At 38.8% G+C, this 25818-nt stretch overlaps 1 protein-coding gene across 2 annotated transcripts in view; it reads right to left on the bottom strand.

Annotated features, from left to right (window-relative positions):
- The window catches only part of LOC126356329 (breast carcinoma-amplified sequence 3 homolog), a 119357-nt gene that overhangs the window by 66644 nt on the left and 26895 nt on the right, over window positions 1-25818 (bottom strand). For both annotated transcript variants that reach the window (XM_050007307.1, XM_050007308.1), the window contains exon 4: window positions 7175-7378. In XM_050007307.1, coding sequence (XP_049863264.1) covers window positions 7175-7378 — 204 coding nt within the window. The remainder of the gene's footprint in view (window positions 1-7174; window positions 7379-25818) is intronic.

Consider the following 25818-nt stretch of genomic DNA (forward strand, 5'->3'; position numbering starts at 1 on the left):
TGAACAATGTCTTTAGTACGTACTGCAGTCTAGATTTAGCACTCTCTCTGTTACCATCTTCGTGCAAATTATGGTAACACATATTTCTAAACTTGAGTTCACACAGTGTTTTTTATGTGCAAATTTTAATACCCTTTGAAAAAGGTACCCGAAGATAAAGCCGCAAGAAGATGACCATACAAAAAAGGAAATGACCTTGGATATGAAACGTAAAATCTTTGAAAAATGTGAACATGGTGTAAGCGTTGCTGATTTAGCACACACATAGTATCGATCTCCATCAACTATTTGCATTCTCCGGAAGAACAAGGACAAGATTAGGGAGATAGATGCTCCAAAGTGACTGACAATGAGTGTCTAAACAACAGTTTTGTATTCTGTACAATGTTGAAATGTTGTTCCTTATATGGATAAATGAAAAGCAATTGCAAGGTGACACTATTAACAAGAACATCATTTATGAAAAGGAGTGAATGATTTTCGCTGACCATGTTAAGAAGAAGTCAGGATCATCAGTGGCCAAAGTGTTTAAGGGAAGCTGTGGGTAGCTGGAGAACTTTAAGAGAAGAACTGGCACCCACAGCATTGTGAGGCACAGTGAAGCACCCAGCTCCGACACAAAGGCAGCAGATAATTTCATCAGGAGCTACAAGATGCTTGTAGATTCTGAGGGTTATCTGCCACAACAGGTTTTTAATTGTGATGAGATGGGTCTGTTCTGGAAAAAGATGCCAAAGTTTACCTTTATAACAGCAGAGGAGAATGCATTAGCCAGTTACAAGCCAATGAAAGACTAACTCACACTGCTATTCTGTGCTAATGCAAGTGGCGATTTGAAAATTAAACTGCTGCTTGTTCACCACTCAGAAACTCCATGAACCTTCACGAAGTATAAAGTCCAGATGAGAATGTTAAATGTGATGTGGAGATCCAATAGCAAGGCTTCAGTGACACGTGATCTTTTTTGTGATTGGATCAATGAAGTGTTTGGGCCTTGAGGGGGCGAAAAAATATTTGCTTGAAATGAATCTGCCACTCTATGTCTTGCTTGTTACAGACAATGCTCCTGCCTGTTCTCCAGGCCTACAAGACCACCCACTTGTAGAAGTCCAATGCATCAGCATGAAGTTTCTGCCTCCCAACACCACTCTGTTGCTCCAGCCTAGGACCAGCAGATTATTTCTAACTTCAAGAAGGTCTAGACTAAACCACTCTTTGAGAATTGCTTTGAGTTGACTGAAGCTACAAATCTCGCTCTCAGACAGTTTTGGAAATATCAATTCAACATTATTGCCTGCATGAAGATGATTGAAAAGGGGTCGGAGGTGGTTACCGAGAGAACTCTTACCTCTTCTTGGCAGAAGCTTTGGCTGAAAGGCATTGTTGAATGTGATTCCGGTGATTCCGAGGCATTTGAGTCAGTACCTGTGGAGACTGCAGTCAACGAGACTGTGCCTTTCGCCAAGAGCATGGGACTAGAAGTGGATAACAATGATATCAATGAGCTTGTAGAAGATCACTGCCAAGAAATGACCAATGAAGAGCTTATGGAGTTGCAATGTGTTTCATAGGAGGAAATTGAGAAGAGAAGTTCTTCAGAGGAGGAGGAGGAAACAGCAAAGCAGCAATCTTCTGGCACCATGAGAGAAATGCTCAAGGCATGGTAATTGGTTGTATCATACGCTAAAAATCATCACCCCAATAAACCAGTGGCTACACATGCTACAAATTTATTTGACAATAATCCTGTATCACATTTTCACGGACTGTTGAATCATTGACAGAAACAAATGACTATATATACCTTCCTAGTAAAAAAGAATTAGTTATGTATCATGTACAGCAAAGTACATGATACTGTACATATAATTTTCTTTGAATAAATGGACTGGGCAAGAGAAGCATAGAGAGACAAAAGACGAACAAGTCTAACAGACCATGCGAGAGGTTGGGAGGGGAGCAGGGGAGGGAGAAGAGTAAAAGAGCAGGTAGGGTGAGGACCAGGCTGGACCACCTAGTCCAGAAAGCTGCAGCCCACTCTGGGCAGAGCACACTAGACAATGTTCTGCCAACCCCTCAGTGGGTGGATAAGGTTAAGCAAGCCTCCTTATAAAGAGTGATAAAAGCCCATGTCACAAATAAAATGTAAAACTAAGTCTCCTAGCAACAGCGTCAGTGAGTCAGGGAGATTAAAGAGTCCATCGTAGGGTGGCTAGGTTGGGACAGTCCAATAAAATGTGAACCACTATCAAACGGGAGCCACAACGACAGTGGAGTAGAGGGACAACAACATATGGTTTCACATCGCATCAGTATATCATCACCTTGACCTACACAGGCAATGAATCAATCAGCCTCAAAGCCCACGATGAAGGCACCGGTAGCAACCCTATTGTCCTTTGGTCTCTTATAAATGATTGACTAAGTGTACAACCTGCCTCTCCAAGTTGGCACATAGCTCATCAATAGATTGTAAGAACAGGTCTCTGTGGAAGGAGATGCCCTGAACTAAATTTAGACTGTTGGGGTGGGGGGAGGGGGTGACAGTCACCAGTATGTCATATGTCATCCAGCTCGTTACAAGTGGGCAGTACTCTCCACTGGGCAGGGGATGTTGTTCTGATCAGAACTGACCCATTTTTCATTTTAGAGATGGCTGTCACTTCCCCACCCAAACTTGTCTTCTAAGTTCTCCACAAAGATCAAGGGCTTTGTGGCCAAGAAGGATTCACCATCAGTCCTTGTACAAACAAAGTATTGTGTGGAGTAATTCTCTACTTGTCACTTAGTCCTAAGTTCCCCCCACGGCACAGCCACGGAAGGGAACATTTTAGGATCATATCTCTTTGCATTGAAAGTGGACTGTCCTTTTATAAAGACTGCTGGAACCATATAGCTGAAGATAATTTCATCCACTTCATTTGCAGCTGATCTGCTATGGTGCCACCCACTCCAAACAGGGCATCTCCCCATGGGCATCACCCAGCCTTAGCATCAGCTACCTCACCAGTAATGCATTGCTCATAGTCCCTGAGCCCCAGTCACAATGAGCACAAACTCCATGGCACGTGTGGAGAGTTTGCAGCTCAGGCACCAACAGTATGATCCCTGCATGGTCTTGACAACTCCCCCCCCCCCCCCCCACCCTCCCCCTACAATGGGATGGTGACCATGCTGGGTTTTGGGTGTGTTACTGTAAAGGGTGCACAGACGGAAAGGCACAAACATGGAGCACACACCGCACTAGGCGACCTTTCCTGCACGTCCGCAGTTCTGGAGAATTTTGAAAATTGGTGGCAAACAACCAGGACCACATGTCTATTTGATGAAAAGTTGTAGAATGTACCAGAAATGGAAACACAAAGCTCAGTCACAAACCAGGTCCAAGCACGGTTGGCACCAAGAAAGCCACCAGATGAAGAGGCAGAGGGAGAAAGGGATAGTGGAAGTATAAGCATACAGCACAGAAAGGATGTAAAGCTGCAAAGGCTGAGGCTCATGGTAGCCAAGCACATACTCACAAAAGAATTGATTCTCCTTGGGGGAGAGATTGAGGCCATGATGGTTACAGGAGTAAATGACTTTTTGCAAGGATAACTCCCACCTGTGTAGTTCTGAAAAGCTGGTGGTGGATAGAAGTATTCAGATGGCCCGGGTTGTGAAGCAGTCACTGAAACTGAGCATGTTGTGCTTAGCTGCATGTTGTGCCACTTGGTGTACATCTTTGTTCTTGGTCACAGTTTGGCAAAGGACATGGTTCTGGTGAACATTTGGTTCGTTGTTATATATAAACAGACATATGGTGAGTGTGTGTGCATGCTATCAAAATTTCACAAGCAAATTTTGCAGCACCATGGATGCTACACAATGTGGTAACCCTCCATCACCCTTCCATGAAGAAGGGTTTTTGTGTGTGTGTGTGTGTGTGTGTGTGTGTGTGTGTGTGTGTGTGTGTGAAAGGGGAGGGGGGGGGGGGGGGGGGGGACTGCAGGTGTTTTCGTTGTTATATATAATCAGACATATGGTGAGTGTGTGTGCATGCTATCAAAATTTCACAAGCAAATTTTGCAGCCCCGTGGATGCTACACAATGTGGTAACCCTCCATCCCCCATCCATGAAAGTTTTTTGAGTGGGGGGGGGTCTGTGTTAGTTATAGGTTTCAATGTCAAATGAGGGTATTGCACCAATGGGCTTCTTAAGAGAAGACGGTGAAGAAGCTAGGATTCACGTGTCGAAGTGGCTGAGACAGGAGATAATGTTCTTTCTAGAACGTTGCAGAACGTTCTAAAATTTTATAGAATTTTCCAGGAGATTGGAGAATGCTTCCAGTTATTCTAAAATCAACTCCAGAAGGTGAAATCACTACCTGTTTTGAGAAGTCATTTCTTTGGTCTCGAGTGAAGAAAGTGCGATTAAGGACAAATATAAGAGTTCAACTTTTCAATGGCAAAGTAGTGACACATTTCGTTGAAAAACTCAGACAAAATAGAGAAGGTACTCACCCAACTGATTATGAAATTGCCCAAATTCAGCTTATAAATGATTTATGTAATACTGTCAACAGGCCAAAAGCCCAAATGAATTAACAGATATCGTTTTTCTTAACACTGTCCAAAATTACTCAAGTTGGTTATTTGAAAACGCCATTTTAGCAGTACAAAATGAAGTAGTTGTCAATATTAGTTTAAAAACTCGAAACAAAAAGTGGTCATGAACAGTTATTGAAATATATATCCAATGCAAAAATAATATTGGGAAGAGACAAAGGAAAAACAACATTTATTCTGAGGATTCTACTCATATTTATAGAACAGCCATTTCAATTCAAAAGACAGTGATTTCCAATAAGATACGCATTTAGTGTCACTACAAATAAGGTATAAAAACGAAAGTTAAGATGTTGTGGTACTAATCTGAAAGAATCATGATTTTCCCATGGTCAGTTACATGTAACTTGCTCTAGGAATGGGAAACCGAAAAAAAAATCATATATTTACTTAGCCTACCAAATAAAAAGATGACAAATGTAGTTCATAAGCAAGTAATGTGATAGAATAAGTTAATTAATTATGAAATATAGTGAGGACAAAGCAAAGTTGTCTTTCATTAAATTAAATCTTTATTGAGAATATGAGCGCGCGCGCAACACACACACACACACACACACACACACACACACACTCACTACCCGTGGTTCCCCTGTTGTGACTATAGTGGTTGTGTATCATGTTTCTGGAGATTTTTGAGTGTTCAAAGTGGTCACTATCACACTGTGGTGGGCACCAGGATATCTTCAGTCTCTTTTGCATCAATGTATATTCCAAGTGAAAAATGTCACGATTTATCTATAGTGTCGAGCTTTTATAAATATTTTGGAAGGTTAATAAATGTTTTTAAATGTTCTAAAATATTCTAGAATGTTCTAGATTTTAGAATGTACTAGAAACTTCCTGAATTTTTTAAATGTTCTTGAATGTTTTGAAATGTTCTCAGTGTTCTATAAAAAAGTGATTTTCAGAGGACCTTATTTCAAATTGGGGTTGTTGAATACTTCTGTAGAGTTATGACTACTGGTTAGTATTTTTGAAACTGTGAGAGTACTTCTTATGATTTTCTGACTGTTCGTTTTTACTATGTTCTCAAAGTCCTTGAGTGATCTGAAATGTTCTCAGAAAACAAATGAAAATAACAGCCATGTGAAGTGGTCTCTTTCATCTAGTAACAACACAACAAGATGTGCAGAGATTGCAGCAGAGTCAGTATATGACATGGCTGCCTTCATAGGTGTCCCTGCCTCTGATGGGGTAGAATAAGTATGTCGCAGCACTGGAGTAGCAAGTGCTAGATGAGTGGATTGGGTAGATCTTGCAGTTGGGTCTGTCATAGGGAAATGATCTCTCAGGTAAGAGACTGAGCAGTGGGAGTGGCATAGGGATGGACTAGGATGTTGTGTAGGTTGAGTGGGTAACAGAACCTTGGGTAAGCTGTTCCTCATGTTGTCTTGACTACTGGTTCCAGCTAATGAACGCCTAGCAGTGATCAGGAAAAGAAGACTTGTATGAAATTTGTAGGACAAGCTTCAATGTCAGGCCTAGTAAAAACAGTTGTGGCGTGTGTGGCATGGAACTGGGTTGAAAGTGAATAGTGTTGCTGAATGTCACTCTGAAGACTGGAAAAATATGTAGTTTGAAACTGATAGCTTTGTGTAGCATTCCCGATATTCAGCATTGTAACTTACAAGACCATCACAGTAGTCACTGACATAAATCATCCATGGATGAAATAAATTATTTACTGAATATTACACCCAAGTGTTATGAGTTAAAAAAGAAAAGTTTATATATTATAGCTACTATGCTAATTCAATAATCAGTTAATTTATATCTAAAAAATATTTTATTTTCCCCTCTTGTAAACTTTTAATGCTCTATAAAAAGCAGTGAAATCACAAGAGAAAAAGGCATGGAAATACATGTCTTAAATACTAAAACACTCCAACAGTGAAAAATCCAGGACAGACTGTAACAGTATTAAGAGAAGGAAAGTTGCTACTCACCATATACTGGAGATGCTGAGTCACAGATAGGCACAACAAAAACACACTCTCAATTAAAGCTTTCGGCCATTAAGGACTTCATCAACAATAGACACACACACAAACACACACACACACACACACACACACACACACATGCGCACACACACACACACACACACACACACACACACACACACACACACACACACACACACGACTGAGACCGGTTTCAGTTGCCTGAGACTGAGACTGAGACTTCAGTCATGTGTGAGAGTTGTGTTTGTGAGAGTTGTGTTTGTGTGAGTGTGCGTCTGTGTGTCTACTGTTGATGAAAGCCTTAATGGCTGAAAGCTTTAACAGTGAGTGTCTTTTTCTTGTGCCTATCTGTGACTCAGCATCTCCACTATATAGTGAGTAGCAACTTTTCCTCTCATAATGTTGATACTAAAACACTATATTGTTTAAACATAATAATTTAAAAAACACATAAAAGTAAATTTGTGCTCAAGCTACTGTTACACTGACTACAAGTCCAATAATTTAATACTGAGCAATATTACAGAGTTAATTTTTTTTTATTCCAGTACAAACATATGTGAATATTGGCAAAACGAGTGATTGTTCCTGTGCCTTACCTGGTCTCCAAAGCGTAATGAGATAAAACTTAAAGAACAAAAATGAGGACCAGGTCCAGCACTGTCACATAATGCTATTAGAGGTCTTTTATGAGAAAACTGGTCAGAGTCTTGTGGTGTCGGTAATATACGAAGCGTGCGAACAACACCTTGACGCCATGACAGCACTTCCATGGCTTCCCCACTTGCTGGAATAGCCCAGACCTAAAAAGGGATCAACAATAAGAATTAACACTAATAGTAAAAAAAGGACATAATATTGTTTATACCAACTAGACATGATGCAAGAAACACGTCGTAGGCTCAGTGGTATCACCTATACATGGAATACATGAATAATTAAATTATACTCAATATTTGTTCTGTACACTCATTCTGAGGAGATCCTTGAAATGCAGAACATGGCATAAAAATAAAAATACATATTTACAAACGAACTCATATGCTAATGATCCTGCCACACATCCTAAATGAGATGGTGCAGAAAAACTCACAAGGACACAGTCTGGTTGCTGACTGGACACACTGAGGAATTCATCAACTTTCAACATGGGCTGTTACAGGTAAGGCTGAAACAAGCCCTTGGAGTAAATGACATTTCTTCATAGTTATTGAGATCCTTCATTGTACGATATTTCAGTCCTCTTGCTTGCATTATTTAACTGCTTTCAGTATCAAAGAGCTTGGGAAATTGTGACAGGTTATAAACAAAAGGATGAAGACGCAGTTAAGATTTTATGTCTCGCTAATTTAGAGCTGGTGCACTACCCATCAAAAGAAGAGCAAGGGGAGGAACTGGCATCAACAAGCTGCCACATATATACTGAATACACAAAAGAGAATTATATAAATGTAAGTTTGTTATGTCACCATAATATAAAACAAATATTATCATTTAAAATCATTTTCAGAACAAATAACAGAAATGTGCCAAGAAAACTACAAAGTAAAATGTGACTTGTTGCATAATTTTATGAAATGATATACACAATAGATCATTCCTCCCCCCATGAACCATGGACCTTGCCGTTGGTGGGGAGGCTTGCGTGCCTCAGCGATACAGATGGCCGTACCGTAGGTGCAACCACAACGGAGGGGTATCTGTTGAGAGGCCAGACAAACGTGTGGTTCCTGAAGAGGGGCAGCAGCCTTTTCAGTAGTTGCAGGGGCAACAGTCTGGATGATTGACTGATCTGGCCTTGCAACATTAACCAAAACGGCCTTGCTGTGCTGGTACTGCGAACGGCTGAAAGCAAGGGGAAACTACAGCCGTAATTTTTCCCGAGGACATGCAGCTTTACTGTATGATTAAATGATGATGGCATTCTCTTGGGTAAAATATTCCGGAGGTAAAATAGTCCCCCATTCGGATCTCCGGGCGGGGACTACTCAGGAGGATGTCGTTATCAGGAGAAAGAAAACTGGCGTTCTACGGATCGGAGCGTGGAATGTCAGATCCCTTAATCGGGCAGGTAGGTTAGAAAATTTAAAAAGGGAAATGGATAGGTTAAAGTTAGATATAGTGGGAATTAGTGAAGTTCGGTGGCAGGAGGAACAAGACTTCTGGTCAGGTGACTACAGGGTTATAAACACAAAATCAAATAGGGGTAATGCAGGAGTAGGTTTAATAATGAATAGGAAAATAGGAATGCGGGTAAGCTACTACAAACAGCATAGTGAACGCATTATTGTGGCCAAGATAGATACGAAGCCCACACCTACTACAGTAGTACAAGTTTATATGCCAACTAGCTCTGCAGATGATGAAGAAATTGAAGAAATGTACGATGAAATAAAAGAAATTATTCAGATAGTGAAGGGAGACGAAAATTTAATAGTAATGGGTGACTGGAATTCGAGTGTAGGAAAAGGGAGAGAAGGAAACATAGTAGGTGAATATGGATTGGGGCTAAGAAATGAAAGAGGAAGCCGCCTAGTAGAATTTTGCACAGAGCACAACTTAATCATAGCTAACACTTGGTTTAAGAATCATGAAAGAAGGTTGTATACGTGGAAGAACCCTGGAGATACTAAAAGGTATCAGATAGATTATATAATGGTAAGACAGAGATTTAGGAACCAGGTTTTAAATTGTAAGACATTTCCAGGGGCAGATGTGAACTCTGACCACAATCTATTGGTTATGACCTGTAGATTAAAACTGAAGAAACTGCAAAAATGTGGGAAATTAAGGAGATGGGACCTGGATAAACTGAAAGAACCAGAGGTTGTACAGAGTTTCAGGGAGAGGATAAGGGGACAATTGACAGGAATAGGGGAAAGAAATACAGTAGAAGAAGAATGGGTAGCTCTGAGGAATGAAGTAGTGAAGGCAGCAGAGGATAAAGTAGGTACAAAGACGAGGGCTGCTAGAAATCCTTGGGTAACAGAAGAAATATTGAATTTAATTGATGAAAGGAGAAAATATAAAAATGCAGTAAATGAAGCAGGCAAAAAGGAATACAAACGTCTCAAAAATGAGATCGACAGGAAGTGCAAAATGGCTAAACAGGGATGGCTAGAGGACAAATGTAAGGATGTAGAATCTTATCTCACTAGGGGTAAGATAGATACTGCCTACAGGAAAATTAAAGAGACCTTTGGAGAGAAGAGAACCATGTGTATGAATATCAAGAGCTCAGATGGCAACCCAGTTCTAAGCAAAGAAGGGAAGGCAGAAAGGTGGAAGGAGTATATAGAAGGTTTATACAAGGGCGATGTACTTGAGGACAATATTATGGAAATGGAAGAGGATGTAGATGAAGACGAAATGGGAGATACGATACTGCGTGAAGAGTTTGACAGAGCACTGAAAGACCTGAGTCGAAACAAGGCCCCCGGAGTAGACAACATTCCATTAGAACTACTGACGGCCTTGGGAGAACCAGTCCTGACAAAACTCTACCAGCTGGTGAGCAAGATGTATGAGACAGGCGAAATACCCTCAGACTTCAAGAAGAATATAATAATTCCAATCCCAAAGAAAGCAGGTGCTGACAGATGTGAAAATTACCGAACTATCAGTTTAATAAGCCACGGCTGCAAAATACTAACGCGAATTCTTTACAGACAAATGGAAAAACTGGTAGATGCAGACCTCGGGGAGGATCAGTTTGGATTCCGTAGAAATGTTGGAACACGTGAGGCAATACTAACCTTACGACTTATCTTAGAAGAAAGATTAAGAAAAGGCAAACCTACGTTTCTAGCATTTGTAGACTTAGAGAAAGCTTTTGACAATGTTGACTGGAATACTCTTTTTCAAATTCTAAAGGTGGCAGGGGTAAAATACAGGGAGCGAAAGGCTATTTATAATTTGTACAGAAACCAGATGGCAGTCATAAGAGTCGAGGGGCATGAAAGGGAAGCAGTGGTTGGGAAAGGAGTGAGACAGGGTTGTAGCCTCTCCCCGATGTTATTCAATCTGTATATTGAGCAAGCAGTAAAGGAAACAAAAGAAAAATTTGGAGTAGGTATTAAAATTCATGGAGACGAAGTAAAAACTTTGAGGTTCGCCGATGACATTGTAATTCTGTCAGAGACGGCAAAGGACTTGGAAGAGCAGTTGAACGGAATGGACAGTGTCTTGAAAGGAGGATATAAGATGAACATTAACAAAAGCAAAACGAGGATAATGGAATGTAGTCAAATTAAATCGGGTGATGCTGAGGGAATTAGATTAGGAAATGAGACACTTAAAGTAGTAAAGGAGTTTTGCTATTTAGGAAGTAAAATAACTGATGATGGTCGAAGTAGAGAGGATATAAAATGTAGACTGGCAATGGCAAGGAAAGCGTTTCTGAAGAAGAGAAATTTGTTAACATCGAATATAGATTTATGTATCAGGAAGTCGTTTCTGAAAGTATTTGTTTGGAGTGTAGCCATGTATGGAAGTGAAACATGGACGATAACTAGTTTGGACAAGAAGAGAATAGAAGCTTTCGAAATGTGGTGCTACAGAAGAATACTGAAGATAAGGTGGATAGATCACGTAACTAATGAGGAGGTATTGAATAGGATTGGGGAGAAGAGAAGTTTGTGGCACAACTTGACTAGAAGAAGGGATCGGTTGGTAGGACATGTTTTGAGGCATCAAGGGATCACAAATTTAGCATTGGAGGGCAGCGTGGAGGGTAAAAATCGTAGAGGGAGACCGAGAGATCAGTACACTAAGCAGATTCAGAAGGATGTAGGTTGCAGTAGGTACTGGGAGATGAAGCAGCTTGCACAGGATAGAGTAGCATGGAGAGCTGCATCAAACCAGTCTCAGGACTGAAGACAACAACAACAACAATAGATCATTGCAACATACATACTGATGCTCTGAAAATACTGCCACTTTTCTTCAGATTTATGTGTAATCTCATGTCTGACCATGGAAAACAGAAGTGTCAGTTACAGGAAAATTAAAGAAACTTTTCAAGAAGAGAGAAAGTGTTGTACAAACCTCCAGAGCTCAGATGGCATGGCAGTTATAAGCAAAGAAGGGAGGATTGAAAGGTGGTAGGAACAAGGGAATAAAGTTTACAGTAATATTATGGAAAGGTATGAGGACATAGATGAAAATGAGATGGAAAATATCATACTGTGAACAGAGCACTGATAGACCTAAGCTGAAGCAAGGCCATGAACTAGATGACATTTCCTCACAAATATTGAGATCCTTCAGACAAAAAGTCACAACAAAACTATTCCACCTGCAATGCAAGGTATACAAGATAGGTGAAGTACTCTAAGACTACAATGAGATTATTGTAATTACAATTCCAAAGATGAGAGGCGCTGACAGATGTGATTAGTACTTGACAACCAATTTAAAAAATCCATAGTTGCAAAATATTGACATGAATTATTTGCAGAAGAATGGAAAAACTGGTAGAAGCTGACCTCAGGGAAGATCAATTTGGGTTCTGGGGTAACATAGGAACACCAGAAAGCAATAATGATCCTATGACATATTGTAGAAGTCTGATAATGCCTGACACCAGGAAAGGAGAAACTGATCATTATGTAATTTGTTGCATTTTCAAAAAACATTTTACGAATATCTTTTAATGCCTAGATCATATTTACGTAATACAGTGAAAATATGATCACTAGCTACAAATGTTGAATGAAAAATAGTGTCTCCACCTTAGTTAACTGTGTTTGGATGGGAATATTTCAGTAAATCAAACACAGAAATAATCCTTAGAATGTGATCTTTAATTACCAATATTCACTTTTTCACATAATTACCAGCCAATTGGATACATTTCTGCCAATGATGAACAGTTTTTCTAAAGCCACCATGGAAGAAGTTGACACACTGTTTCCACAACCACAGTCTCAGAGTTCTCTCAACATCTTCATCAGAAATTATGTCCCCGGAGACTGTCTTTCATCACTGGGAACAGATGGAAATCAGACAGTGCTAAATCTGGACTGTATGGAAGGGCGACACCTTCATTCTCGTAATGTGAGAGGAGTTGCTGGCAAATTTCAAGTCTGTGCGCTTTCATTTCAGGAGTCAGCATCCAGTGTACCCACCGTGCACAGATCTTCCGATAGCCAAGCAAAGCAATAAAGTGACCCACACGTTCTTGTGAAATGCCGATTGTGCTTGCAATTTCTCTCTGAGTGAAACGACGATTGTCCTGAAACAATCTGTCAGAATTTTGATTGTGAAACGCAATAGTTCCTGTCACAGGATGTCCAACTCCCTGTTTGTCATGCAGGTCAGATGTTTCCGCCTCAACATCTTTAAACTGACTCGCCCGACAACGCACAGTACTCACATCAACACAATCACCATAAACTGCTTTCATTCTCTGATGAGTCTCATTTGGGGTGACACCTTCTGCTGCCAAGAATTCTATGACTGCAAATTGCTTAAATCTCATTGACCGACCGTCTGCGCAGGGTTCCATACTTAACACTGTAACAACACAACCATTCCATGCTAACGCTTCCCGCCAACTGGAGCTGTAGAGAAGAGGCTGCAGAACAAGCCAGTACCTGCTGCATACCAATACTGCCAACTGCTGAAGAGTTACAAATATGAAGGCATTACTTTCCAGTCAACCCTCGTAGTTTCAGATCTAAGTTACAACCACCTTCTGATTACACATATATTAAATGTGGGCACAGCACAAACTAGATATATCAGTAATAATCATCAAGTAGCAACACGCATTCGTGTAGAAGTCGACATAAATAAGAAATTTAGTTTCAACAGCAACAACAAAATTGAGCCAGGCTGTACACCATACTAGTACAAGATGCAGGTTGAACAAACTGGTTGTATCAGTAAAATCATATCAATCATTAACATGGAACTGTATGAGAGGCACAAAATTTGGAAATGGTTTTACAACCTGGTTGATTAAATTGTAGTCAATCATAAAATAAAAATTGGTCATCATTACATAACATAAATCATCAACAAATAAATAAAATTCTAGCATGTCCACCCAGACTGACAAAACGTAATGTTTTGACATCGAATAGGGGTAGTGAAGTCTGATCCACTGGACATACAATCATTATATTTCATTGCTGACAATGATGGAACAATGGCAATTATGTACTTTATGAGTGACTATTATTCTACCATGCATGATGTAGAAACATTCCAAATTTTTGTGCTGTTGCAAAAGTTTCTTTTGCTGAACTTGCCTTTCAGACAATTCCAAGTTAGCAAATGAACAATCAGTTTGTTCAAAATGTGCCTCGTACTAGTAGGATGAAGAGCAAGTATGGGCAACCTTTGGTTATCTGCAGGTCTGATTCACATTCCTATTTAACCTCATGAGCCGCTTTGCCATGTGACGGAACAGCAGCACTCCTAGTGCTTAAAGTCAGCACTATAGCAACCATTATGTTAATGTTTTCCAGGTAACACACTGATATGAATGGCACCCCTTTACTGACACACTCTGCCACACCAACAAATTATGCCTCAAAACAAACATTCTTGTGAATATGTTCATTTTATGTTCTCCCCATTTCAGATGTTTATACATTTATTTATGCACCCTGAAAACTGTTTCTTTACTTATGACATTTTACAATAGCTGTCTCAAAAAATATTCTGTTGCCAAGTTTCGCAGCACCTCACTCTCTCCCATAAATTTCTTCCGTGGCCCAGACTGAAATCAATCACAGGCAGTCTTAAGTAATATTGATCTACGCATTAAAAGATTTTTGTAATTTATTTATTTATTTCTTGAAAATTTTAACAACCTAGAAGATTGATTAAAGAAAGGTTAACTTGCATTCACAGCACTTGTGGATTTAGAGAAAACTTTGGTAAGAGTCGACTGAAATACACTATTTGAAATTCTGTAGGTAGGAGGGACAAAGTATATGGAGCAGTGAAAGATTATCTACAACTTTTTCATAAACTAGATGCCATTTATAGGAATGTAAGGACATGGAAGGGAATCCTTAGTTGGGAAGTGAGACAGGAAGGATTGGTGTTTCCCAATTATATTAGTCTGTACTCTGAGCAAATTATAAGAGAAACTAAAGAGAAATTTGGAAAGAGAATTAAAGTCCAGGAAGACTAAATTAACAATTTGAAGTCGGCAAGTGGTATTTCAATTCTGTTAAGAGATGTCACAGGATGTGGAAAAGCTATTAAATGAAATAGACAGTGTATTGAAAACAGGTTATAAGATGGACAACAACAACAAAAGCACAACAAGGATAATTTAATGCACTCAAATTAAATCAAGTGATTCTGGTTATCAGGGCAGCAAAATAACTGACGATGACCTAAATAGGTAGGATTTAAAATGCAGACAGGCTGTAGCAAGAAAAGTACTTCGAAAATGATACATTTGTTAATATCAGATATCAATTTAAACCTTAGAAAGCCTTTTCTGAAGGTATTTAACAATGGTGTAGCCTTCTACAGAAGTGAAGTTCGACAATATGGACTTCAGTCAAGAAGAGCTTTTGAAATGTGGAGCTATAGGAGAATGTTTAAGATTAGATGGTCAGATTAGGTAACTAATGAAGAGTAACTGAACAAAATAGGGTAAAAAGAAATTTATGGGATAGCTTGATTAAAAGAAGGCATCAGTTGACAGAACAGCCCTGAGGCATCAAGGAACCATGTAATCAGTAAAGGAGGGATACACGAGAGTAAAAATTCTAAAGGGTGACCCACACTTGATTATACTAAGCTGGTTCAGATGGATGAAGGCTGCAGCAGCCACAGAGAGATGAAGAGGCTTTGAAATGAAAATGCTTTAGAGGATACAGTAGCAGGGACAGCTCCATAAGAACAGTCTTTGGGCTGAGGATGTTGTTGTTCTGGTCTTCAGTCCTGAGACTGGTTTGATGCAGCTCTCCATGCTACTCTATCCTGTGCCAGCTTCTTCATCTCCCAGAACCCACTGCAACCCACATCCTTCTGAATCTGCTTAGTGTAGTCATCTCTTGGCCTCCCTCTATGATTTTTACCCTCTACGCTGCCCTCCAATACTAAATTGGTGATCGCTTGATGCCTCAGAACATGTCCTACCAACCGATCCCTTCTTTTTGTCAAGTTGTGCCACATACTCCTCTTCTCCCCAATTCTATTCAATACCTCATCATTAGTTATGTGATCTACCCATCTAATCTTCAGGCTTCTTCTGTAGCACCACATTTCAAAAGCTTCTATTCTCGTCTTGTCCAAACTATTTATCGTCCATGTTTCACTTCCATACATGGCTACACTCCATACAAATACTTTCAGAAAAGACTTCCTGACACTTAAATCTATACTCAATGTTAACAAATTTCTCTTCTTCAGAAACGCTTTCCTTGCCATTGCCAGTCTACATTTTATATCCTCTCTACTTCGACCATCATCAGTTATTTTGCTCCGCAAATAGCAAAACTCCTTTACTACTTTAAGTGTCTCATTTCCTAATCTAATTCCCTCAGCATCACCTGACATAATTCCACTACATTCCACTATCCTCGTTTTGCTTTTGTTAATGTTCATCTTATATCCTCCATTCAAGACACTATCCATTCCGTTCATCTGCTCTTCCAAGTCCTTTGTTGTCTCTGACAGAATTACGATGTCATCGGCGAACCACAAATTTTTTATTTCTTCTCCATGGATTTTAATACCTACTCCAAATTTTTCTTTTGTTTCCTTTACTGCTTGCTCAATATACAGAATGAATAACATCGGGGAGAGACTACAACCCTGTCTCACTCCTTTCCCAACCACTGCTTCCCTTTCATGTCCCTCGACTCTTATAACTGCCATCTGGTTTCTGTACAAATTGTAAATAGCCTTTCGCTCCCTATATTTTACCCCTGCCACCTTCAGAATTTGAAAGAGAGTATTCCAGTCAACATTGTCAAAAGCTTTCTCTAAGTCTACAAATGCTAGAAATGTAGGCTTGCCCTTCCTTAATCTAGCTTCTAAGATAAGTCGTAGGGTCAGTATTGCCTCACATGTTCCAACATTTCTACGGAATCCAAACTGATCTTCCCCAAGGTCGGCTTCTATCAGTTTTTCCATTCATCTGTAAAGAATCTGTGTTAGTATTTTGCAGCTGTGACTTATTAAACTGATAGTTCAGTAATTTTCACATCTGTCAACACCTGCTTTCTTTGGGATTGGGATTATTATATTCTTCTTGAAGTCTGAGGGTATTTCGCCTGTCTCATACATCTTGCTCACCAGGTGGTAGAGTTTTGTCAGGACTGGCTCTCCCAAGGCCGTCAGTAGTTCCAATGGAATATTGTCTACTCCGGGGGCCTTGTTTCGACTCAGGTCTTTCAGTGCTCTGTCAAACTCTACACGCAGTATCGTATCTCCCATTTTGTCTTCATCTACATCCTCTTCCTTTTCCATAATATTGTCCTCAAGTACATCACCCTTGTATAGACCCTCTATATACTCCTTCCACCTTTCTGCTTTCCCTTATTTGCTTAGAACTGTGTTTCCATCTGAGCTCTTGATGTTTGTACAAGTGGTTCTCTTATCACCAAAGGTCTCTAATTTTCCTCTAGGCAGTATCTATCTTACCCCTAGTGAGATAAGCCTCTACATCCTTACATTTGTCCTCTAGCCATCCCTGCTTAGCCATTTTGCACTTCCTGTCGATCTCATTTTTGAGACGTCTTGTGGCGATACCTGTAAGACACCGCTAGCCCACGCCTCTCGCGGTGTGCGTTTAACCCCATTTAAATGATGCGCCAAGCGCGCGCCCAGCGGCTGTACGATTAATTAAATAATCGGCGTGCTAATCACAGGTGAAATCTCTGGTCCAGAGGGACGTGAAGAGGCTGTGGTCCAGAGAGAGAGTAGAGTCAGTCGAGTCTTGTTCAGTCTTAAGAGTCAGTCGAGCTAGAAAGTGTCTTGTGAAACGATCATTCTGTGGATAATATTAGTGTGATGATTTCTTTTATATGTGTTGTGTTGTCTTCTTCGATGAGTAAAAAAAAAATATAGGTAAAATAAATTTTTGTGATGTCCATCAATAAGTTCATTCCAGTAAAAATAGAACCACTTCCCTTCACCTTTATTCACCCTTTTTTCTTTCTTTCCTTTCAACAAAACAAAAAAACAAAAAATTACCACCCTCCTTTTTTTTTTTTTTTTTAATTCCGGACATCACAGTCTGTATTCCTTTTTGCCTGTTTCATTTACTGCATTTTTATATTTCATCAATTAAATTCAATATTTCTTTTGTTACCCAAGGATTTCTACTAGCCCTCGTCTTTTTACCTACTTGATCCTCTGCTGCCTTCACTACTTCATCCGTCAAAGCTACCCATTCTTCTTCTACTGTATTTCTTTCCCCCATTCCTGTCAATTGCTCCCTTATGCCCTCCCTGAAACTCTGTACAACCTCTGGTTCTTTTAGTTTATCCATGTCCCATCTCATTAAATTCCCTCCTTTTTGCAGTTTCTTCAGTTTTAATCTACAGTTCATAACCATTCATTGTGGTCAGTGTCCACATCTGCCCCTGGAAATGTCTTACAATTTAAAACCTGGTTCCTAAATCTCTGCCTTACCATTATATAATCTACCTGATACCTTTTAGTATCTCCAGGCTTCTTCCATGTATACAGCCTTCTTTTATGATTCTTGAACCAAGTGTTACCTATGATTAAGTTGTGCTCTGTGCAAAATTCTACCAGGCGGCTTCCTCTTTCATTTCTTTGCCCCAGTCCATATTCACCTACTACGTTTCCTTCTCTCCCTTTTCCTACTACCGAATTCCAGTCACCCATGACTATTAAATTTTCATCTCCCTTCACTATCTGAATAATTTCTTTTATTTTATCATAAATTTCTTCAATTTCTTCCTCATCTGCAGAGCTAGTTGGCATATAAACTTGTACTACTGTAGTAGGTGTGAGCTTCGTATCTATCTTGGCCACAATAATGCGTTCACTATGCTGTTTGTAGTAGCTTACCCACATTCCTATTTTCCTATTCATTATTAAACCTAATCCTGCATTACCCCTATTTGATTTTGTGTTTATAACCCTGTAGTCACCTGACCAGAAGTCTTGTTCCTCCTGCCACTGAACTTCACTAATTCCCACTATATCTGACTTTAACCTATCCATTTCCCGTTCTAACCTACCTGCCCGATTAAGGGATCTGACATTAACAATGAGAAAAACCTCACAACCACGAGGATAACAAAAAATTGTTCTTATACTATACAGCAGACACCTCTATTTAAAAATTGCAACATAAAAAATTACAATCTATATCTACATGAAATCTTTTATGTTATAAGCAACAAGCAGCAAAGCAAAAGAAGCAATGGGGCTACAAAAAAGTCACACAGGGACAAACAGGGGTGATTACATGCTGTCCACAAAAGAGAGATTTGGGCCAGGGGATGGGGGTGGGAGGGGGCAGGAGGGCTTCAACACTGTGGATGGAGAGCAAAAAGGGCTGTGAGTTGGTACAATAAATTAAAACCACTGACAAAACAGTGCAAAGGAGGGTGCATCTGCATTGAAATATAACTCCAGTGAGGAACAACAAAAAATATGGGGTAAAGGGAGAGGGAAGACCATGAAATGATGTGAGAAGAGGCTCAGAAGTAAGCTCATGATAAAAGATAGGGAAATCAAAGCCTCACTCAGTCTTTTAATCCTCCTGGCTTCAATCTCTGCTGTCCACCTACCACTACCCATTTCCACACTTTATCCAGCTCATCACCCCCCACCTCGCCCAGCACTAGACAATCTCAAATTTCTCTCTGTCCTTCACTTTAGTTGCACATTTGGCAAGCAAATTTACTTTGCCTCATATACCTATCCTCTTCTGCCGTCATTTCTCCCTATAGGTCTTTCCCCTACCTTCCTGCAGCCTCTCCACAGTCATCTAACCTGTTTTGTCCAATGCAATTATTCACACCAATTGGCATTACAGTTCCTCAGAAGACACTTCTGTAATGCACTATCATCATTATCAGGAATTTGACATCCATTGCTACATAAAGGCCTTTCTATCTTTTCCAACACATTACGATCTTCTGCTATGAACAAGTACGTTGTTGCCGCTTATTGTACCTAGCCCTCATCAGGTAATTATCTTGGTGTTTTCTCAGTTCTTCAGATACAGCAAAGAACTTGCTTCATTCAACAACCACTGATTCACCTGGCTACAAGTCTAGCCAACCCAGATTTCATTTTCATTATAGCTGTAATTGTGTCTTCCCATTCCAGTCCATTCCTTGATCCATGTGTTTAATTTTCTATCTCTCCTAGTATTTCCCAGCAGACATCTTGTAATACGAGGGTAAGACAATAGAAAAGTCAGAAAACAGGATTCAGGCATGTCCCAACTTCCACAATTTTACATATTCACCCTGTACATTTAAACACTTATCCCATCTCTTTACATGTCCTTGACAGCTGGCAGCAAAGAAGTCTTTCTGTTGCTGTCACAGCCAACATGCAATTTCTTCAGCTACAGCATCATCATTTTCAAAATGACGGACACCCAAATGAGATTTTATAGGCCTGAACAGACGAAAGTCATGGGGGCTAAATGAAGAGTGTAGGGCGGAAGTTACAAGTGATCCCAATGAAATGTTTGTAGCAGCTCCTGTGTTTGTCTTGCTTTGTGAGGGACAGCAGTGTCATCCAGAAGAATCACTCTATTTGTCTGGAGGCCATGGTGTTTGCAGTGAAGACCCCGTTAGAGTTCCCACAGACTGGTGCAATACAATGCGACATCTGCAGTGTCATGGTGAAGCTGGAATTTCATCAGTATGACTCTTTGCATGTTCCAAAACACAGTAAACATAACCTTGTTGTCTAATGGAATGGCTTCTTGTTGTTGTTGAGGAAGTGGAATGTTTCCATTCCAGAGCTGATTGCATGGTTTCAGGTTGAAAATGGTGAACCCAAGGCTCACCCCCTGTAAAAATTCGTGCCATGAAGTCCTCTCCTTCCTCATAGTACGAAATAAGGTGCTGCAAAGAGAGACCATTTCTTTCGATTTTATGCTCCCCAGTCAACACATGGAGCACCCATTGTGCAAAAACTTGAGGAAAATTCAACTTTAATGGATGATGATGATGTAAGCTGCTCCATGTGAACAGCCTACAGCACATGCTATGTCACTGATCATCACACAGCAGTCATATGAATGATCTTTTCCATACACTGCTCTGTAGTTTTAGTTGCCATTACCGCAGGTTGAACAGGATGTTCCCCATCTCTCATACTTTGCCTTCCCTTGTTAAATTTCTGGATACAATTAGCCACAACAGATAAACAGTTGCCTTCATACATAGGATGTATTTCATGAGCATTTCTTCTATGAACAGTCATTTATCCTACAAACACCGGACGACCACAAGTTACATATGGACACTTAGACTATGCAGTATAACTATCATCCTGCAGTGGCTGCCAAGCAAAGTCTCACAGCCTCTATGTAAGCAAACATATGCTGCTATCTGCTAGAAAAATATGCATGTGTCATTTAAACATGTTAGCCTATAAACTGACATTTATTAATTATTTATTGATTTACTTTATGTGGATTGATAGTATACTAAAGGTTGTTGAGCTGTGGTGGATTGTATGTCACTAAAGGATTTGTACATTTTGACGATGTGATTGTGTAAGTCACTAAAGGTTGTGTACATTTTGACGACATACACTGAAGAATTAAAATAGTAATACTGTTAGTTTATATATAATACTTGGGTCCTACACTGTAATGGAATCATATTTTATTGATAACTGATTCACCACATTTAAAAATTTAAATCAGCATTTTTTCCATTAATAAAATAAAAACATAAAAAATTCTCACCTATTAATACAAAACAGGGGCATTACAAGGTGATGATTAATATTTGGCAACTTTACGACTCAGCGTGACTCACCGTACAAACAGCCAAATGGTTAAATAATTTGGAAAGAAAGAATGAGGAATAGTTCAAATAATTTTGGGACCAAAGTATGAGAATAGAATGTGGAAATTAAAAAGCAACAACATGGAGGTACATGAAGAACCTGAGAACTAAAAGATACAATGAGAAAGGGGAGGATTACATTTTATGGCCACTTAAAAAGAGTGGGCAGCAAGAAACTGATAAAAAATATTCAACATCTTTGATGAATATCTAAAAACCCAAATGTCATAGTTTATATGAGTTAAAAAAGATCTACTGGAGTTATTCATAAAAGACAAAGACATAGAAAACAAGCATGGATTCCAGAAAAGGGTATGAAACATCAAAGGTTTCCAAAAGGAAAGACAAAGGAAGAGAGGAGGGTCATGGACAGAAGGAAGGAAAGAACAACAGAGAGCAACAATGTATAAGTATTGGGAAGAAAAAAAAGAGAGGGAGGAAAGGGATATGATGTCATAAATTAGCTGTTCCACTTTCATCAATATCAATTAATAATAATAATAATAATAATAACAAAGTTCTGTAATGAAAAGTAAGTGAGATTTATTGAAATTAATAAGGCACCTAGCAGCTTTATATGCCTATGTAGACTTACCTGGGTAATCATTGTTTACAATTATTTTAATGATTTTATGTCAGATAGTACTCTTCGAGGGTGCCTGGTGGTGATTGTTACATTAAATTGTCAAGTGTGGCTTGAAGGTCACAGTGCAACAGTCAATGACAATTTGTTTTTAGATCTAAATGACTTGCAATGGTTTAGTTGGCAAACCAAGAGTCAATGGTTTATCTGACCACGATGGCGAAGTGTTGACTGCCCAGTTAGCTACAGGTCACAGCAGGGAAGTGTTGTAATACAAAGCACTAAATTGCGAATGAAAAATTTAGCTTTGTCTAAAACACATTTCTAAGGCACATCAGTCCTGTTATTCTGTACAACAAATGAACTTATAATTGAACAGAAAGCAAGTGCATGGGATTGAGAACTATTTGGATCAACGTATTTTGTGTTAGGAAGAGGGAGTGCTACTTGATTTAGAGGACAATTTGAAATTGTACTACATCAGTAGTGTAGAATTATCCAATCTGTTATCAAAAAAGCAAAACGTGCACTCAGCTCAAAAAGTAAATCACTCCAAGAATATGGCAAAAACAATATGAAACATTATTTTTTTAAAAGGACTTGTGCGTAAATAACTGTCAAAAAATCAATTTTTTTAATTTTTATCTTAAAAAATTCTCTGTAGTTTTCTGAACGAGAAAAAGTTTACTACCAGGAAAATGGATGACAGAAAGTACCAAAATTGGAGGAATTTAAAAGTGGCTGCACACCACCATGACATCCCCATGGTACACAGTCAGTGCTGTTAAAAATAAAGTTTTGCTCTCATTTGTTTCATTTTTATGACTTTTTAGTCCCTGAAGTTGGCTAACCTGCAAAAGCTTTACAGTTGCTTATCTTTCGTTTCTACAGAGAGTTTACTCATTGTTTGCTGTTTGGTGCAAATATTTTGTTAACTGCGAAGTAATTGTGTGCATGTGTTTCTTATTGTGTGCATGAATTTCTTATTCCACTTGAAAGCAATGGGGAGAAGTAAGAAGGCCAGTGTTAAACAAAATAAATTTTATGGAAATCAGTTCACCAAACAGATTAACTCTGAAATACAGCATAATATAACACTTGAACCAACTTCAACTGCTCCAAGCGCTTTGAAGCTAAAAATGAAATATTTGGGCAATGGACTTGACAGTATTAATGCTAATAATATAGAGATGCCAACTATTGATTCAGGTTGTGTTATTGTTGAACTCTCTACTCTATCTGAACTAATAAATAAAGCTTTGCAGTATAAGGAATGTGGAAATAGTGGGGAGAAGGTAGTTGAGGAGATATGTGCTAGAAGAAGTTGTGCATCAAAATTTTGTAATTTTTGTGACTTAAGCAAATGTGGTTAAACTTGTGGCATTACTAAACAGAGTGTGTATAACACAAATATTAAACTTGCTTATGCTATGAGGTGTATAGGCAAAGGATACAGAAGTGCACAAAATTTCTGTGCTCTTATGGACTTACACCCCCCCCCCCCCTCCCCTCCCCCCCCCCCCTTACAAAGTTTGGTAGGTACAATAAAATTATTCTAGAGTCTTTAGAAGAAGTAGCAAATGATAGTATGAAAAGTGCTTTTCAGGAAAGTGTAGACATGAATGACTGCAATATATGCATGACTGCAGCCCTGGATGCATCCTGGCAACGAAGAGGCCACAGTCCACTAAATGGTGTAGTAAACAGCTACCTCCTTGGACAATGGTAAAGTCACTGATGTGGAATGTATTACCAAGTACTGTCATGAGTGCACTAGGGGAACTGAAATCATAAATGTGTGATTAATTTTAGTGGTTACAATGAAATGATGGAATCTGAAGGTGTTGCGAAGATATTTCACAGGTCAGAGGAGAAATATGGTCTGATGTATACATCTTAGCTAGGAGATGGAGAGTTGAAAGGGTACCAAAAAGTTTGTGAATACAAACCTTATACTGAAACAAAAACTGAAAAAATGGGATTAGTTGGACAAACCTAGAAAAGGTTATGTACAGGATTGAGGAACTTGAAGAGGCATTTGAAGGAAAAGAAACTAGCTTATGGTAAGCACATGAGTGGATACAGTCAGCTTATAGGCGAAGAAACAGAAAGTTTGCAGTATTAGTATGGACACGCCATAGACAAAATAAAAATGACCTTGAGGGAATGAAAAAGGCAGTATGGGCTACCTACTTTCATAAATCCTCCGCAGCTGACAACACATGTCAATGCACACTGCCCACCTGTCAGTGATTCATGGTGTGGCTACCAGAGGATTGTTGCTCAATGTGAACCTTACAACCATAAACATTCTTTGCCATTTGTTATAAAGGAATTTATAAAACCATTATATAGGGCTCTTAGTGACACAAGATTATCAGAGAAATGTTTACTTGATAGGACTCAAAATCCAAATGAAAGTTTCAGCAATTGTATATGGGAACAGAAACAAAAAACGGTTTAGTAGGACTATATACTTTGAAAATAGGTGTGCTAGATGCTGTTCTACATTTTAATAGTGGTGCTGTGTCAATACTTAATGTTATGGAACTTATGGGAATGCCAAGGGAACTAAATATCCATAGAGCTTGTAATGATCTTTAAATGTTACTCGTTAATTTGCGTTGGCCTGTGGTTCATCAATGTTGTGGATGCTGCGAATAATAACATCACGAAAATTTCAAGCTTGACAAATTTTTTATTGACGTCAGCTGATCAACAGAACTGACATAAGTTCAAAACTGATGAAACTGAGCTAAAAACAACTGAACTGCACTAACTCCTGAAGTAAACAAAACTTAACTGACTCCCCATGCAGCATCCCTTTAAATACAATTTTAACAATTGCTGCCATTGTTAATTTATTACAAAATGTAATTTACAATTAAAAACAATTTCATCTAAACAAACTGCTGTTACATTTGTACAGGTTATAAAAATAATATCAAATAACATAATATTTTTATCATCATCTTGGTTTTATGTGTGAAAATTAATTCGCAATCTGATTTCAACAATTATTTTGATTTTACTTTAATTTCATAATTAGTGACTGTATGGATTTTATTGCTAACATTTGTTCAAAGTATAAACATGTGCTTCGCCAGATTACATAAATGAAATACACACGTTTTCTCAAACCGGAATTTCATAAATTTGGGTGGTGTAACTAACAAGAGGTAACTATCTGCGTAATTTACAAGCATCATTAATTACAATGAATTACATAAAAATGAATAACGAATGAAACTACATCACTGGATAATGATACTTTCATTTGAATCATAATGAGGTTTTTAAGTTAGCGAATTTACAAATTGGTATTATGGTAAATAGAGGCATTAGTTATTTATGCCATTTCCACAGCCTCTTAACACTTGTTACTAAACATTTATTACTTCAGTTTCATGATCTGATATTTAATTTGGCATATGTACATACTTTTGTTAATGACAACAATCAATTAACTATCACGAGAATGTATGTCATTCCAGAATATTTTGTATGTATTTACAAAGATGAATAGGTTTTTGGGGTAATTGAACTGAACGATAAATATAAAAATACACATAAAAGGATCTAAGAAACACTGAATCATACAGTAAATACACAGATGCACATAAAAAAGGTGGTATTGGATAGTTCATAATGATCTTGGGGGGGG

Source organism: Schistocerca gregaria, chromosome 3 (genome assembly GCF_023897955.1).
Source record: "Schistocerca gregaria isolate iqSchGreg1 chromosome 3, iqSchGreg1.2, whole genome shotgun sequence".
Taxonomy (NCBI): Eukaryota; Metazoa; Arthropoda; class Insecta; order Orthoptera; family Acrididae; genus Schistocerca; species Schistocerca gregaria.